The sequence below is a fragment of the Kalmanozyma brasiliensis genome, assembly GCF_000497045.1.
Source record: "Kalmanozyma brasiliensis GHG001 unplaced genomic scaffold PSEUBRA_SCAF5, whole genome shotgun sequence".
NCBI classification, from domain to species: domain Eukaryota; kingdom Fungi; phylum Basidiomycota; class Ustilaginomycetes; order Ustilaginales; genus Kalmanozyma; species Kalmanozyma brasiliensis.
The window spans coordinates 287,501-303,723 of NW_015961988.1; the positions used below are offsets into that span (position 1 = coordinate 287,501).

The 16,223-nt window shown below is 57.7% G+C and overlaps 7 protein-coding genes across 7 annotated transcripts; 4 read left to right on the top strand and 3 right to left on the bottom strand.

Annotated features, from left to right (window-relative positions):
• Positions 1 to 263: 263 nt before the first annotated feature.
• On the bottom strand, positions 264 to 2,972 carry PSEUBRA_005161 (Peptidase M13, C-terminal domain protein; the record flags this gene model as incomplete). The annotated part of the gene is made up of 1 exon (XM_016438628.1): positions 264 to 2,972. The coding sequence occupies one exon, from the start codon at positions 2,970 to 2,972 to the stop codon at positions 264 to 266; it is 2,709 nt and encodes a 902-aa protein (XP_016290469.1).
• A 338-nt stretch (positions 2,973 to 3,310) lies between these two features.
• Positions 3,311 to 4,480, top strand: PSEUBRA_005162 (protein of unknown function DUF2040; the record flags this gene model as incomplete). The annotated part of the gene is made up of 1 exon (XM_016438621.1): positions 3,311 to 4,480. The coding sequence occupies one exon, from the start codon at positions 3,311 to 3,313 to the stop codon at positions 4,478 to 4,480; it is 1,170 nt and encodes a 389-aa protein (XP_016290470.1).
• Positions 4,481 to 4,652: 172 nt separating this feature from the next.
• PSEUBRA_005163 (Vacuolar protein sorting 55) lies at positions 4,653 to 5,173 on the bottom strand (the record flags this gene model as incomplete). Its single annotated transcript, XM_016438642.1, has 2 exons — positions 4,653 to 5,020; positions 5,155 to 5,173. 2 exons carry the CDS (start codon positions 5,171 to 5,173, stop codon positions 4,653 to 4,655), a joined length of 387 nt encoding a protein of 128 aa, XP_016290471.1.
• Positions 5,174 to 6,105: 932 nt separating this feature from the next.
• On the top strand, positions 6,106 to 9,126 carry PSEUBRA_005164 (RNA recognition motif domain protein; the record flags this gene model as incomplete). Its single annotated transcript, XM_016438625.2, has 1 exon — positions 6,106 to 9,126. One exon carries the CDS (start codon positions 6,106 to 6,108, stop codon positions 9,124 to 9,126), a length of 3,021 nt encoding a protein of 1,006 aa, XP_016290472.2.
• Positions 9,127 to 10,210: 1,084 nt separating this feature from the next.
• PSEUBRA_005165 (uncharacterized protein) lies at positions 10,211 to 11,022 on the top strand (the record flags this gene model as incomplete). Its single annotated transcript, XM_059465537.1, has 2 exons — positions 10,211 to 10,926; positions 11,007 to 11,022. The coding sequence occupies 2 exons, from the start codon at positions 10,211 to 10,213 to the stop codon at positions 11,020 to 11,022; spliced, it is 732 nt and encodes a 243-aa protein (XP_059321615.1).
• A 98-nt stretch (positions 11,023 to 11,120) lies between these two features.
• On the bottom strand, positions 11,121 to 13,099 carry PSEUBRA_005166 (Major facilitator superfamily; the record flags this gene model as incomplete). Its single annotated transcript, XM_059465538.1, has 4 exons — positions 11,121 to 11,896; positions 11,979 to 12,359; positions 12,469 to 12,492; positions 12,607 to 13,099. The coding sequence occupies 4 exons, from the start codon at positions 13,097 to 13,099 to the stop codon at positions 11,121 to 11,123; spliced, it is 1,674 nt and encodes a 557-aa protein (XP_059320416.1).
• A 1,574-nt stretch (positions 13,100 to 14,673) lies between these two features.
• On the top strand, positions 14,674 to 16,022 carry PSEUBRA_005167 (Ribosomal protein S21e; the record flags this gene model as incomplete). Its single annotated transcript, XM_016438627.1, has 3 exons — positions 14,674 to 14,688; positions 15,311 to 15,527; positions 15,991 to 16,022. 3 exons carry the CDS (start codon positions 14,674 to 14,676, stop codon positions 16,020 to 16,022), a joined length of 264 nt encoding a protein of 87 aa, XP_016290474.1.
• Positions 16,023 to 16,223: the final 201 nt, after the last annotated feature.

Genomic DNA, 16,223 nt, shown 5'->3' on the forward strand with positions numbered 1-16,223 from the left:
ACGACCGATCCATACGGAGGCCTGTTACTTTTCTCCAAAGCCCGACGTCATCAGCAGTGGTGAAAAATCGATCCGGCGAAGCCCGACCCTTTCACGGCCGTGTCGCATCGGACGCCCCTCAATCGGGAGATTCGTATGAATTTGAGATCTCGATTCGCATGTAAGCCTGCAGATCAACTCAATCCACCCACACTCACACTATGTCTGGCACTGCTTCTCATTCCTTGATATAGACAGCGTTCAGTCAAAACGAGGTCCGGTGACTACCAGATGTTGCAACGGTCCTTAGGGGCGCTGGCCATCTTATCCTTTCCAGCCTTGCATCCGAATGCCTCGGCAAACTCGGGCATGTTGACCAGCACACCGTTGACCCGGTACCTCGTGGGACTGTGTGGGTCGGTACGAATGCGCTTGACCTGTTCGCTGGTTCGGATGTTTCGGGCCCAGCTGATGCCGTAAGAGATGAAGAACATCTGCTCCCGCGTGTATCCCAGACCTGGCAGCAAAGCGTTGGCCGCCTCAACGACCTCTCCACCAGAAGCCAACTCGTCCTTCCACGCCTTGAAGCTCTGTACGAGACCGCCAGCATCGGCGACGTCCTCACCCTTGGTAAAGTTGGATCGCAGGTGCAGCTCACCACCCTTGCCGTCCGAGACGGTGTACGAGTGGTACTGGTTGGTGAGGCAAGCCTGGCGCACCTGGAACTCCTGGGCGGTGGTCTCGGTCCACCAATCGCGCAGGTAGCCGTCCTTGTCGTAGAGTCGTCCATCGGGGTCAAAGGCGTGCGACAGCTCGTGTCCCGCAACAGCACCGAAGGCACCACGCTGCAGGTACGAAGGCCACGAGACGTGGAAGTAGGGCGGCTGCATGATGCCCGCGGGGAAGAGAATGTAGTTGCCTTGCGGCGAGTACTCCGCGTTGACCTCGGCGGGGAACATGTCCCACAGATCGCGGTTGAGCTTTCGTCCGACAGACGCCCAGTTGCGCTTTGACATGCGAGTGGATGACGCTAGTCGGTTGGAGAAGTAGTTGGAAGGGTCGACGGACAGATCGGCGTAGAAGTTGGCGACTGAGACGGCGTCGGTGGTGTTGGGGCTGGTGGGGTAGCCGACCATGACACGAATGGCGTCGGCCTTCTCCTCGGCCTTCTTGCGAGTCTTCTCGTCGAGCCAGTCGAGTTCAGGCAGGCGTGCCTTGAAGGCGGCGATGACTGAGTAGATGATCTCCTCGACTCGCTTCTTGCTGTCGCCCTTGAATGCTTCCTGCACAAAGTAGCGACCCGCCATGAAGCCAAGAGCAGCGTTGACGTCGTTGAGACAGACGGTCTCGCGGTTCTCCTTGGCGTCGGCATCGACACCCTTGGTGTAGCGATCGAGACGCTCGGCTGCGGCGCGCAACTTGACGTTGGGACCCAGAGCGGTGCCCAGCTCTCGAATGGCGGTCCAGATCAGGTAGGCTTCGAGGACCTCGGTCCTGGTGCGCGAAATGAGGGCGTCAAGAGAGGTGACAAACTTGGGGCTGCTGAGGATCAATCGCTCCGGAGTGCGGACGGTCAGGGCAGAGAAGTAGTCCTGCCAGTTGATGGATCCGAAGGTGTAAGGTAGCTTCGTAGCGTTGATGGGGTTGTACGAGGCGACGGGGTCGGTGATCTCCTCCGAGTCGGGGGTGATCTCGGCCAGCTGACGCTCGAGCTCGACGACCTCATCGGCAAGGGGAGCGAGAGGGGTACGTTGCTCCTCGTGATGCTTCTTGTCGCCCTTCTTGTCGCCCTTCTTGTCACCCTTCTTGCCCTTCTTCCCCTTCTTCTTGCTGACCTTCTGTTCTTTCCCGTGCTTGACTTCGTTGTCGTAGGCGCGCAATCCGTCCGAGACGACCTCTTTGTAGAAAGCCACCTCTTCCTTGTCGTCATAGTAGGCCTGGTCCGGGAAGCCAAGACCGGAAGGGAAGAACCAGGGAGTGGCAGCCGTAGGGTCCTTGACGGCATCCCCGTCGATGTTGATCTCGAAGAAAGCAGGAAGGCCTCGGCTGTGCGCCCAGGCGAGCGCCTCGGTGAGACCCTTCTGTCGCTCGCTGGAGGGAGGAGTAGGGCGAGGGCTCTCGTGGGGCAGGTGAGGCTTGGGCGAACGTCCGGGAGGCTGGTTGGGGGGCAAGGGCTTCTCTCCTTCATCCAGCGATCTCACGTGGAAGTAGGACTGGTGCGAAGAGGCGGGAGGGTTGCCCTCCTCGTACTTCCCGTGTTTGTGCGAGTGGAAGAGCGTGCGAATGTGGTCCAAGACATCGAGAAGCGGCTGAGCACCAAGCTTGTCCTGACCAGCGACATCAGTGCACGAGTCGTAGTAGCCCTTGAGCTTGGCAAGGTTGCGCTGATCCGCCTCGGTCTGCTCGTCGCCGAAAGTCATGGACTCGACGTCCTTGACGGAGGGAGCGTCGGCGATGATCTGTCGAATGATCTTTGAGTTCTCGCTGAGGACATACTGGCCCGTTCCAAAGAGACCAGCATCGGAGGGAATGGGATGCGATTTGAGCCAGTTGTTGGTGGTGAAAGCGTAAAAGTCGTCGCAGGGGTTGACGGTCTCGTCGATGGAGCGGAGCACCTCGCCGGCGGCGAGAACGCAGTCCTTGGTGGTGCAGATGTCACCCTCGGGCGGGTTGGAGTTCGGGTTGCCCGGACCAGGAGCAGGTGCAGGCGAGGCGGGGCGATGAGCAAGCTTGTGCTGGGAGCCTGCAAAGAGGCCGATGAAGATGGCGGCAAGGAGCAGAAGAGCGACTGAGAAGATCACGAGGAAGCGTTCGAGGGGACGCAGCTCGTCTGGCTTGGCGAGAGGGGCAAAGGTAGCCGAGACCTGGCGTTTAAAGCGACCCCAAACAGACTGGTCGGATGAAGCTTCGACATCGTTGTCTTCGCCGTGAAGCAGGGGACGATCTTCGTCATGATCGTCGGTCGAAGGACGACCATAGTCGCGGGTAGCCATGGTGAGCGACCAGCGAGACTACCTGAGCTCGAATGGGCGTTGCTACCGAGAGCGCTTGTTGGTTCTACGACAGAGGATCCAGCAACGTTGAGCTGGAGAGATGTCCTGCGGACGGTATGGTGTTAAGAAGGAAGGTAATGTTATCTGGGGTGCACGAGTTTTCTTGAAACCCGCACGAGCCCTCCCGTGAATTTGGTTCGCTTCGCAGGCTGTGGAGGCATCGGTTTTTTCTTTTGGTTTGTTAGTTTCACGGGTTTGACGGTCTCTCACCCCACCACCATCCTGCATGGATCACCTCAAGACGGGCGCAGTCGATCAGGCTCAAGCGAGGTGACAATATGCCTGAACCAGGACCCTCGGCTCCGAAGCTATCGTTCGGCCTGAAGCCGGCGTTGGCTCCTTCCTCGACAGCGCCCAGGCCAAGCATCAAAGCTTCCGCGGCAGCTTTCGATGTCGACACGGACTATGAGGGTGAGGATCACCAACAAGCTCCCAAAGCTTCTACATCAAGAGGCAAGTCAACGGGTCGAAGCATCGATCTCCGTGCTCTAGCTCCAGCCAAGTCAGCAGCACCGGCGACTCGTACGGAAAAGAAGAAGCTGCAGGAAGCTGAGCAGCTAGACGCCTCGATCTTCGATTACGACGGCGTCTACGATACCATCAAGGATGCCGAACGGAAGGTCAAGCAGGCGAGGACGGACGAAGATGCGATCAAGAAGCCAAAGTACGTCGACGGCATTCTCGAATCTGCCGAGCAGCGCAAACGCGATCGATTACGAGCCGAGGCGCGGACCATTCAGAAGCAGAGGCAGGCAGAAGGCGACGAGTTCGCCGACAAGGAGGCTTTCGTCACCAATGCGTACAAGGAACAGCAGGCGGAGCTAGCCAAAGCGGAAGAGCAACAGGAGGACTCACAGCAGCGCGCATCGAGCAAAGGCATGGGCTCTTTCTACCGTGACATGCTCAACGAGACCAACGCAGCAAGAGACGCCGCCATCGCCGCATCGCTAGCCAACCAGTCGTCCACGTCCAGTGCTCAAGACTCGCAGCAAGAAGCTCGAGAACGTACCGATGCGGACCTGGCGAGAGAAGCGAAGGAGAAGGGACTCGAGGTGGAGCTCAACGACGATAATCAGATCGTCGACAAGCGTTCGCTGCTGAGCAAAGGTCTCAATGTGGTTTCCAAGCGAAGCAAATCCGGTCGAGACGACCACCTGTCTTCTAGTGGGCACGACAGCCGCGAGTCGAGGAGAGAACGCGATCAGCGACGCCAAGAGGAGTACGAGGCGCGCATGAACCGGGACGCACAACGGTCACGCCAGAGCGCCGTGATCGAAGAACAGATGCTAGAGCTCGAACGCAAACGGGCGCTGGAAGAAGAGGAGGCGAATCGAAGAGAGAAGAGCAAGGTGGATGCGAAGCGAAACGACAGCGAGAGCATCTCGGCAGCCAAGCAGAGATATCTCGAACGCAAGAGGCAGCGTCTTGCCACTGGACAAGAATCTTGAGGCCGTTTGCAAGTTGGATCGCCGTAAAGCGTATGAGATCCATCGCTCCATCGCTCGAGACACGCCTCGCAGACGACAATATACCCATGAACGATTCGATGTATGCATGATCGTGTGTCGTATGTACAAGAAGCTGAGCAATCAGATGCAGTGCGGTCGATCGAGGCCCAGGCTAGTAGTCGTCGGTCTCGTTGAAGAAGCCCGAGTAGGTCAAGATGGTGCCGTAGACGAGTCCACCACCGGCGATGGACATCCAGCAGGCCGTTGGCGCGATGACACCGGAATGTGCGAGTGACAATGGCAGTGCGAAGCCGGAGACGATCATGAGACCCGTCATGAAGTTGCCAAAGTCCAAGAATCCGCTGTTGTAGTCGGCGGAGAAGTCATCCGCACCGGCACAGCGAGCGCAGAGGCTGTTGGGTAACGGTGTCATGACATAGATGAGCGCAACGAGGAGCGGAAGCCAGTTGGACCATAGTGCGCACGAGAGGATGATGAGCAAGAAGCCCAGCGCCAACACGAAGGAGAGCAGGATGATGGCTGAGGTGCGGCGAGAGGGGCAGGAACGGGATTCAAGGAGTCAGTCAACGCGTTCGGGGTGCCGATTGCTTCGAGAGCGCGGCAGAGAGGAGCAGTCCACCTATTCTGCCTTCTATGTATTATCCTTCACTCACTTTTGAGTCCGGCCGCCATTGTAGATGTATGGGCTCCGCGTCCGGCGAGATGCTGACCGGATGGATGGAAGGAGCTGCTGCGATTCAGCTGCCGTGCGGATGCTCGTTCTTTTGGCAACGTCCGCGACTACAGAGCTGAATATCGCTTTGTGGCGTATAGCTTTGCGGAAAGCGTTGATGATAGGACGGTGGATCGAGAGGATGGACGACAAGCACAGACATCGCTCACGATCCAGACCATGATACGGGTCCAAGAACGATGCACGCTCCAAGCTGCAGCTCAGCCTCGAATGTGGAGAGAGAGGGCGCAGCTACCGGCCGATTCCTTTCGTGATCGAATTCAACTTGATTTCAGAGGAAAAGGCGTGAATTAAGCTCAATTTTCCAACAAAAGGGGCAGCAGAGCGCGACGTGGAAGTCTGGCTCAGCGTGATTTTAAGCAGTTTTTTTTTTCGCTCTCAGGTGTGACTTTTGTGGAAAATGGCTCAGTCGACGGCTGAGCGTGCTGAGCAGCGTGTGACTTGAGCCAGCCACCACCACGGCTCGCGCTTTGATCTCCATCTCGAACGTCGACTCAGACACTTTCCAACATCATCTGCCTCAACCATCTACATTCCGTCCCGCTCTACTCATCCCGACCTTTCGTCATCTCACGACGCACATAGCATTCAACATTCGCCCTCGCTCTTCGATCCTAACGCCAGAGCAGTCTCAATCGAGTCCACCTACTCTTCGTAACGCGCTCGACCTTCATCCGTGCCAACGTCCCCCGCTCGCTAGCGCGTCCGTTCCGCTTTCCTCCTCCTATCAGCCCGGAGCGCCTTGCGCCGCCAGTCCCCATCATATCCGACATCACATACATTCCGCTCGATCGCTCACCGGTGCTCGAGCTATCCGTCTCGCTTCGAGCGGTTGCCAGCGTAGCTTTGCTCTGAAAGCGGCGATCTCATCATGGCGAAAAGGACAGCACCCACCTCCAGCACCACCGGTCCCGCGTTTCCGCCCCTCGGACTGGTGGTTGGGCCAGGTGCGCCAGCAGCTAGCTCCCTACACCATGGCTCGCATTCCTACTCCACCTCCAATAACGCATCCAGCTCTCCACCAGTAGAACCACAGCATACAGCCAACGGCCTGCCACCAGCGCCCAACAAATTTGATGTCAGCCAAGCTCAGCAGTGTCGACTACAAGATGCGTATTGGTCAGATGAAGAGGAGGATATGGATTGTCCGTTGTGCCTGGAAGAGATCGATCTTTCTGACGCCAACTTCAAGCCATGCCCATGCGGATACCAGATCTGTCGGTTCTGCTGGCATCACATCAAGCAGAACCTGAACGGTCGATGTCCCGCATGTCGTCGAAAGTACTCGGACCAGACGGTCGAGTTCAAGCCTATGACTGCAGAAGAGATCAAGCGACTCACCCAGGCCAAGAAGCAGAAGGAGAGGGAAAAGAAGGAGCTCGAGTCTATGAACCGCAAGCATCTCGCCAACATGCGTGTGGTGCAGAAGAACCTGGTCTACGTCGTTGGTCTCAGCTCCAAACTCGCCAAGGAGGAGCTCATCCCCACCCTCCGCAGCAACGAGTACTTTGGCCAGTACGGACGCATCTCCAAAATCCTCATCAGCAAACGAAACACAGCATCCAAGCTCGTCATGGGCACAACTGACACTGCTCTTGGCGTCTACGTCACGTACCACCGTAAGGAGGATGCGGCAAAGGCGATCGTGGCTATCGACGGCAGCAAGGGCAGCGACGGCAGGGTTGTCCGCGCGAGTTACGGCACCACAAAGTACTGCACCACCTACCTGCGCAATCTGCCATGCACCAACCCGGGCTGTACGTATCTGCACGAGCCAGGGGAAGAGGCCGACAGCTTCACAAAAGAGGATTTGTCGACATTGCGACATGCCGCCAAAGACACAGAGCACAAGATCAAGCCGGCCTCGCTGGGCATCACGCAGGCGCCCAAACGATCCGACTTCCTCGGCAGCGCCGATGTGGAATCGTCCGCTCTACCCAAGACAGCTTCCTGGGCATCTGGCAAGCTCATGTCCGCCGCATCCTCGCCCGCACCTGTTGCGGTGGGCAGTCCTTTCCGCGATTCCGACATGCCACCACTCTCAGCTAGCTCAGCGTCCGCACTCGCTCGCAAAGTCAGCTCACAGAAGCCATCGACACCCAAGGCGCAGAGGCAGGCCTCAACGACGTCCAAGTCGAAGCTCTCCCTGGCCACAGGACGACCCGAGTCACCCGCTATCCTGGGCACCGACTCACCAAGTCAGTCACAGCCGTCTTCGCCTGTCCTTGGCAGGGCGGCTGCCGTCTCGTCCGCGACGGATACACCTCGAAAGGACCAAGAGGCCGCTGCGATCCCTCCGCCGCCAGGTCTGGTCAAGCCGTCGTCTCCACCTGGCCTGGCAAGGTCCGCTTCAACGACCGACTCACGACCCGCTACCCCGCATACCGACATCGACCATCCATCGTCCAACTACCAGCCTTCTTCCAGTGCGCAAGCCTTGCTCGACGACATGCTGCAAAGACGAGAAGCTCAGCCTGAGCTTATCAAGCCCAGCCCTTTCCCCGACTTTGATGACGCCTTGTCCAGCTTCAAGGATGGCGACTTTTCGTTCAACTTGCCCGCCAACTCGCAGCTGCCCAGCAATGACGGGCCTTCCGAGCTCACCAGTGCCTTCACGACGTTCAATCCGTTCGGTGCGCCTCCCGGCATCTTGGCTGCTAGTCTCGCCACGGCTGGCACGCCTCCTCCCGGTATCGTTCGAGCACCCAACCGAAGCTCGACAGCTTCACCGGCTCCACTGAGCTACTCGGGCTCGTTCGATCCCTTTGCACCTGGCGCCGGGGAGACGATCAAGGAGGATGGCAGCTCGTTTGGAGAGAGCACGTACCCGGGCTCATTGAACCTGGCGGATCAAACGCGAAAGATGCTGGGACAGGACAACATCGTCGGCGGTGGCATGGGAGGACTGGTTCACGACGATGCGCTCGAGCCTGGACCGGATGCATCGAAGCGCGCATCTCGGTTCGACTTCGCAAAGCGAAAGGAGTCCGACTCGTTCCTCGGTGCCTCGCCCCTTCGCACAGAGATGATGCAGGGCTTTGGCGAGAGGGACGCCTTCGGCCCCGGAAAGGACGTGACGAGTCTGTTGGGCAGCGTCTTCGACCAGGACAGCTCTTCGAACCGACTGAATGGACTCGGAGACGGTGGAGCTGCTGCAGCAGCGTTTGGCTTGAACGGTCGCGAGACGGGCGGATTCCCCGGCATGGGACTGTCTCGACCTCCTCCTGGCATCGGCGGTCCTGGCTTCGGAGGCCGCTTCGGCACCAACACGCCCCCTCCAGGCATCTCGGCACCCGCCAGCCGTCAGCAGCAGGCATTGCTGGCTTCCTTGCACCAGCTCGGTGGCAACAATCTTGGAAGTGGATCCGACTCGCAACAGCAGCAACAGCACAGCCAGCTCGGCAACGGTGGCAGCGTCGGCTTCCTCACGGAGCTCCAGCAGCAAGCAGCCCAGCGAGCTCAGCAGCAAGCTCAGTTCGGCTCGGGCAGGGATGGTTCGGAAGGCAACCGACTGAACGGAAGCGGCAACGCCAGCTCTTCCGACCCGCTCTTGGCCCACTTGCTCGCCGGTCGTCGCCCCAACTACGGCTCTCAGTCTGGGTCGTCCGACCTGCCCTTTGGCGATCCGGCCATCATGTCGATGAGCCGAGCCCAGATCCAGGCCGCGCAGCAGCAACAGCAACAGCAGCAATTCAGCGGCAATCGATTCGGTGGTGGCATGGGCGGCTTCAGCGGCGGCTTCTCGCCCTTCGACCAGATTAGCAACGCCAATGCAGGCTTCGGCTCCGCGTCGCAGTTCGGCGATCACCAGCGCTTCATGCAACAGCAGCAGCAGCAGCAAGGTCAAGGTCAGGGCCAAGGATCGGCGTCACCTTACTCCAACATGTCCTGAGCTGAATGAGCCTACTTTTGTCCTCCTGATCCGTGTCCATTCGCAATACACTTGGTTTTGTGGTCTCTGCCTTTGTCGAGCGAGTCAGTCCAGTTTGTGATGTGGGTGAGAACACAGATGCCTGTGGTGAGAACGAGTGCTGACGTGCTCAGTGGACGCAGCGGGTGCGTGACGGGCGAAACAGGTTCGGCAGAGTCAGCAAACAAGATTGAGCGTGGTCAGCATACCTGCATTGGCGGGATCAGCCAACAAGATCCAGCGTGTGCGGTACAGGCGAGCCAGCTTTGGCGGGCCCAGCGAAATGGACTCAGCGGGCTCAGCCAGCCAGCGGAACAATGTTGGCAGGCCCAGCGAAACAGATGGAGCGGGGTCAGCGATTGGATTTGAGCGGCCCAGCGAAACAGACTCTTGTAGGCAGGGTCAGCGAAACAGGAAAAGCAGGGCTAGCGAGACAGACACAGCGGGCGGGCTTGCTTGGGCGGGCTCAGCGCAACGGCCGTGGCAGGGTCGGCGAAACAGCTCTGGCGGGACGCGCCAGCGAGCAGCGAGCTGTTTTGCTGAGCCTGTCATGGCCTTTACGCTGAGCGTCACTCGTCCACCCGACAAGCGCTGGCAGTCCTCATTCCCGCTTCCTGTGCAAGGCTGACCCACATCAGAAAGGGTCGATCATACGTCTGGCGGCTTGCGACCCTTGACGCCTCTGTCAATACTCCGACAGCAGAGAAAGTATCCTGTGGCGAGTTTGCGTGTCGCCGGTCCTCGTGTGCATCTTGTTGTGCAAAATTCCCATCACCACCTTGAGATACTTTGGCTTGCTCACAGTTGCTCAACTGTATTTGCTCTGAAGGCCATATAATGAAGGAGATGCATTAGGTTTGCCAAGCAGGCGGGATGTGTTTCCGCACCCGCAGTCCATCCCGCATCTCTTTGTTTGCAATTTGTCGCCATCGTCGACACAATCGAGAAGGCATATAATAGGCGTTCCTCCGTGCTACTGACCCTTCCCTCCCCCTTTCCCTCACATCCTCCGTCCCCTGCCTCTCGCCCCTATCCTCCCGCCCCCTTCCTCTCGTCCTCCGTCGACATGGCGCACAAAGACGCCCTTGCCATCAGCCGTCTTTTGGCAGTGCAGACGCCAGAGAACCTCGACCTCCTGATCGACATCGCGGGCGACCCCTCACGCCTCGGCTTCCTCGCCGACCACTTGCGCAGCCTTGCAGGTGACGGTCGAGCACCCGCATCAGCCCTCGTACCTTTGTCGTCTGGCAGCTCGGCCCGCGCGATTGCCCTCGCTCCTCAAGATGGACACGAGCACCAGCCTTTCCGCCAACTCGCCGCAAACTCGGACGGACCCATCTTCCTGGGAAGGACCGGCATCTCCGACGAAGACTACGTCAGTCCAGCCTTCTTCCGCACCGTCTGCGGCTCTGTCGACGAGCCAACCTATCTCAAGATGGTGTTGATGATCCTCAAGACGGACAAGCTGGACATCAGGATCGGCAACTCTTGGGCTCGTCGTCTGACGGTCGACATGGGCGATGGCGTCAGGACTGGCTTGGTGGCCGAAAAGGGCTCGGTTCTGTACGACTCCAAGGACTCGTACCCGGACGGAACCCTCATTGCTGCCGAAGACATCGAGGGATTCATCAAGCGTGGTGAGCAGAGTCTCTTCTTCGACAAGCAGGCCAAGGCGCTCCTGTTTCCCGACGAGATCCGTCCGCCCTGGCAGGTTGTGCAGGCCTGGCACAGTCTCATCGACCGGAAGCGCAAGCGCGCCAAGTTGATGATGGTCCCCGCACGGTACGTACTCAACTGCGACCCCTTCGCTTTCGCCCTGCGCTGGTTTACTGATCGTTCTGGCTCTTGCTTCACATTCACAGTCATGTTGATGCTTGAGCGACCGAGCATTCTATTTCCGCAATGTAAACCGAGTCTTTGTACATGCCTGAATCACGAACGACCTGAGCAGAGAGAACACCATGCAAGGCAACGCTCTACCATCGGTAACGGAAAGTGCTGACCTGGTCGCCCTTGAGCACCTTCGCCTCCTCCCAAGTAGCGTACGTTCCGCCACCGCCGAGGTGGAGACGGCGCATGAGGCCACCGAGGGCGCCGGCCTGCTGGATCTCGCGTTCGCGGATCTGAGCAGCCTCGGCCTGGAGGTCCTTACCCGAGGCTTGCATGGAGGGGTCGTCGGCGAGGATGGTCTCGTTGCGCTTGCCTGCGTCGCGCTGGCGGTTCTCGCGCTGGAGCGCAAAGTAGAAGATGGCGTTGCTGATGAGACCGATGGCAATGTAGGCGAGTACGACAGCGTGTCCAAGGATGAAGCGCGGAGAGGTGTTGCGTGGGTAGATGTTGGAGGACACAGCACCGTTGATGTTACCGAACGAGATGACTACACCGGTGACGACGGAGCGCACGTAGGCGCCCTCGCTATTGCCGGCGACGATCGCAATCGTGTTGGGAATCATCGGGTAGATACCGCAAGCCGCGAGGTAGACGGCAAAGTACGAGACACCGCTCTTGCGCCTAGCATCGTTGGCAATGAGGATGATGTAACCGATAATGCCAACCGCCGAGAGCACGATCGAGTACAGCGTCCTGCGCGAGGTGCGATCGGCCAGGAAGCCCACGATGACCGTGACAATGCAAGCCGTGATGTAGATGGGGATACTGATCAGGTTGGCCGTGTTGGCCGACCAACGAGGATTGAGGCTCTTAACGATCGTTGGGGTAAAGAGCGAGAATGCATATAAAGGTCCCACGCAGCCTGATGAGTGACAAGAAGAGAAGACAGAGAGAGGTCAGCTTATGAAGACGATAGCGTCGGCGAAAGGCGCTGCTATGCTTACCGATGTACGCGCCCATTCCAACCCATGTTTTCCAATCGCCGAAAGCCTTCCAAACATTAGCCCACTTGAATTTCTCGCCGGCAGCCGAGAATTGCTGATCTTGCTGAAGTCGATAGATGACAGCTCGACGCTCTGAGTCGGACAGGAAGCTGGCAGTGTCTGGGAAGTCGGCGACAAGCCAGAAAGACATTACTCCCGATACGAAAGTAGCAAGCCCAATAATGATAAAGATCCACCTCCAACCACTGTAGCCTCCAATGCCGTCCATCTTGTTAATGGCGAAGGAGAGGAGACCGCCGAAAGCGCCTGATGCTGTTGCAGCAGAGAAGAAGACGGCAGCTCGGAGGCCGAATTCTGAGCGTTTGTACCACCCACTCAACACTGTAAAAAAATCGTAGCATATGAAACGTGGGTCAGTAAGGCCGCTTTGCATAACAAAGACGCTTTATGAGTGTCGGGAGCTCTGGGAAAGGAGTAAAACGATGCGAACAGTAGTTGGCACCTGGAAAGAGACCTGTAGTGTGGGAGCAAAGGACGACGACGAAGAGAGGCGAAGAAGAGGGGAAGAAAAGTCAGCGGATGAGGTCGCCTGAAAACTCGACGGAGTGAGCGAGAAATCGAGCCGCACCTGCTTCAGTGATGCCGAGGAAGAATCGAGCGACAACAAGGCCCTCGTAGTTGTGAACGAGGCCTTGAGAAAGCATGCAAATGCCGACGAGGATCGTGATAGCAGGGAACCAGATCGAGGGACGAAGGCGCTTGAGCAAGACGTTGGAGGGCACCTCGAAAAGGGCGTAGGGGAAGAAGAAGACCGTAAGAGCGATATTGTACTGCTGGCTGGTAAGGCCAAGCTCAGCCTCGAGACCGTAAAGACGAGCATTGCCGATAGCGGAACGGTCGAGGAAACTGAGAAGGTAGAGGACGCAAAGCCAAGGGATCAATCGCATGTCGATCTTTCTCATGAGTTTCTTTTCGTCCACATCGGCAGGGAAGCCCTCGCCATCGATGGAGCCAGAGGCATCGCCGCGGGATACGGTGTTGACGACGGTACCATCGGCACCTTTGACGTGCTTGTCGTCGTAGGGAGAGGCGTTGTGGCCCTCGCTGTTGTTGGAAGACATGCTGGCGGAGGAGAGCAAATAGGAAAAGATTCCAAAGGGGGAGAACTCACTGCGCGAAGGCGAAGATGGCGCTTTCTTATACACATGTCAAGCGCGCTCACCGGTCAAAGAAAGTGCGGGGTAGGCCAGTCATCCAATGAGATGATGCATCGAGTGCAGATGCGCTGGAGGCGAGGATCCTGACTGGCTCATCGAGGCTTGAGACTGATGCACAGGTGCTCGCGTATCAACGACAACGCGCTTGTCGAGCCCTCGAATGTAGACACAGGCGGGGTAAGCTAGTTCAAGACGTGGGCGCTGCATTAGAGACCGAGTATGGCCGAGAGTATGATCTGGCTCGAGACGAGTGTCGATCTGGCAAGCTTGGACGCGAGGAGGGCTTGGCGTGGGGAGGACAAAATTCAGGGCTGCCCAACTCGACAGACGCGGACACGCGGAGAATAATTTTGCGGGGCAATCGAAGCGTCGCCGTGTGGAACCGAGAGGACAATGGACACTGCTCTCATGCATATCCATCTCGTGTGCCGGCATTCGACTCTCCGCTCCCATTCCCGCGAAGGATATGACCGGCAAGTCCTGAATTATAATATGCATGGCAATACACTAGACCGAGCTTGGTGTTGTGCGGTTGATCAGGAACGCCTCATTTCGCTCCGAGTTCCCATCACTCAGTCAACTACTGTAGCTCAAGCTCGTTTCCGCCTCTCGAGCTAAGACTCGTGGTAGCGAACCAGGCACCCTGCGTTCCATGCGAGCTTCTTGGCCGAGTCAACAACGGATAAACCAATGCAGCCCGCGACGGTGAGGCAAAAGCGGGGGGGCCCGGATCTTGCCGCTTTGAAGCATGGCACCTCCAACCCGAGTGATTGAGACCAGCATCAGTGTTACTGTCCCTCCATCGATGAGGGCCAAGACCACGTTGTTCGGTCGGATCTGAGACAGAGTCGTGATGCGCCAAAGTGAATGCAGCAACAACAGCGGTGATTAGCACGGGCGGGAGCATGCATTCGATATACGGCAAGAGGCGTGCCAAGGCACCGGAACTCTCCGCTGATGGTTGTTGCGACCTCCTTATCCTACTCTGGTCTGTTATCGCGATCGCTTTTAACGGGGTGGGGTTCGAAGGTCTGTGGGCACACACTGCCGGCCAAATGACCGTGATGCCAAGGCCATCTACCGTGCAGGTTAGACACAGCGCCAAGGCCAAACGTGGCTGCAGGCAGTCCACATCGCCCGCGTGGCTTGGCGAGAATTTCGAGCGGAGTGTTAGACCTTCATACAGATTGGGCTTAGCAAAAGCCGAAGAAGATAAAATCTGTTAGGTCCCACATACAGTTGCCGGCCGAGGTCACGTGCTACCGCTAACCACCGTGGGCTTTCTCGCAGCAGGCAGTCTGGCTGTCAGGATTCCACACGGCTGGCCATAAAGCCACCTGGAGCCGGCTCTGGAAATTCGAGGCTGCAGACCGCGACGAGTCCAGTTCGCTGCGAAGATTGCTGAGGCCAGTGACTTGAGCTAAGGGTCGTCGACACCACCTTGACATCACCACCATCACACATCATATATCGTCAAAATGGAGAACGACCGCGTAAGTTGCTGCTCAGATCGACTCGAGACAAGCAGCATCGCCATCAGCATCGACAGCATGGAGGAGTAGACCAGCACTTGATCGACACCAAACCGACATGAATCGCTTTTCGCAGCTGCTGCATCGACCAGAGATGCCGCGACATCTTCCGACACCTAGCATCAGATGGAGTTATGCAGGAAGGTTCCGACGGTCAGAGCACCAGACAGTGATGCCGACTGGAGGACGGGAGTGGGTGGCATGGTCGCAGAATTGCACATGGCATACGAAAGGATGAAGGATAGGCAGCATGGCGGATTGGTAGAAGTTGGACCGGGACAGGATAGCCAGCTGGCAAGACGCACGAATGCGATCCTTGATGGGACATTGGACTCCAAAGCTTCGTTATGGTGCTGATTGCACTCATGGGCAGCACTCAGCTGCGACCGTCCAACTCGCAGCAGCTCAATGAGTTCAGCATGGCCAACCCGATCAAGCAATGCCGCACCTACCTGCAACCCAACCTGCTCCTCCATTGCTCCCTTTCGACGCATGCTCTTGTCTCGACCTCGTCCAACCTTCGATCAACTCGAGCAAATCACTGACCCTTCCCAATACCAACTGCGACCTTTCAACCTCACAGGGAGACCTTGTTGACCTTTACGTCCCCCGAAAGTGCGCCGCCACTGGCCGCATCATTGAGGCCAAGGACCACGCCTCGGTGCAGATCGCTGTCGCTGACGTTGACGCCAACGGCCGTGCCATCCCTGGCCAGTCGACCGTCTTCCCCTTGTCCGGCTTCGTGCGCCAGCTCGGTGAGGGTGACGACTCGCTCAACCGCCTTGCCCAGAAGGAGGGTCGTAAGTATCTTTTCGCAACCCAGCACGAACATCGACAGCAGCAGCAGCGCATCGACACCTAGCAGGACACAGTATCGCGGGAAGCAGCGTTAGGAAGGGAAGGAGAACAGGACATACCGCCCTTGACAGTCTGCATTAGGCGCATCACACGCCCATTCGCAGGATTCCAAAACATTTCATAAAGGAGCGAAGAGTAACCCTACAGCATCGGATTAAGATCTCAATGCCCGGCCTTTTGGCCATTCAGTGGGCCCTAGAGAGTCAGACCTTTGCTACATTCTTATTGCAGCCGGCTACGTCGTTTTCGACGTCTTTCGTTGACGGAAAAGGGAGGAGACGGATGATGGAAGGTTCCACGACTGGATATGCTGCTGCTCGGTGGTCGTCGCACCATCGTCCTGTTCAACCGAACGGATCGCTGACCTTCACTCTCATCTCAAACCCCTTCATTCGCGCCTTGCAGTCCTCAAGAACGTCTGGCAGTACCAGAAGTAAATCTGCTTTACCCTTAGCAGTCTCGTTCTCGGTTCCCTCTTTCAGCATTCGCAGCATCGGTTTTTTACGTCGGACGTCTCAGCACGCAACGACTTTGTACAATCGCTTGTGATTGTGCACGCCGCACAGGCGTCGCTTTCACTTCACACACCCAAAAATAAAACCATCACAGACTCATAATTCACATATAGCCTGTCCCAA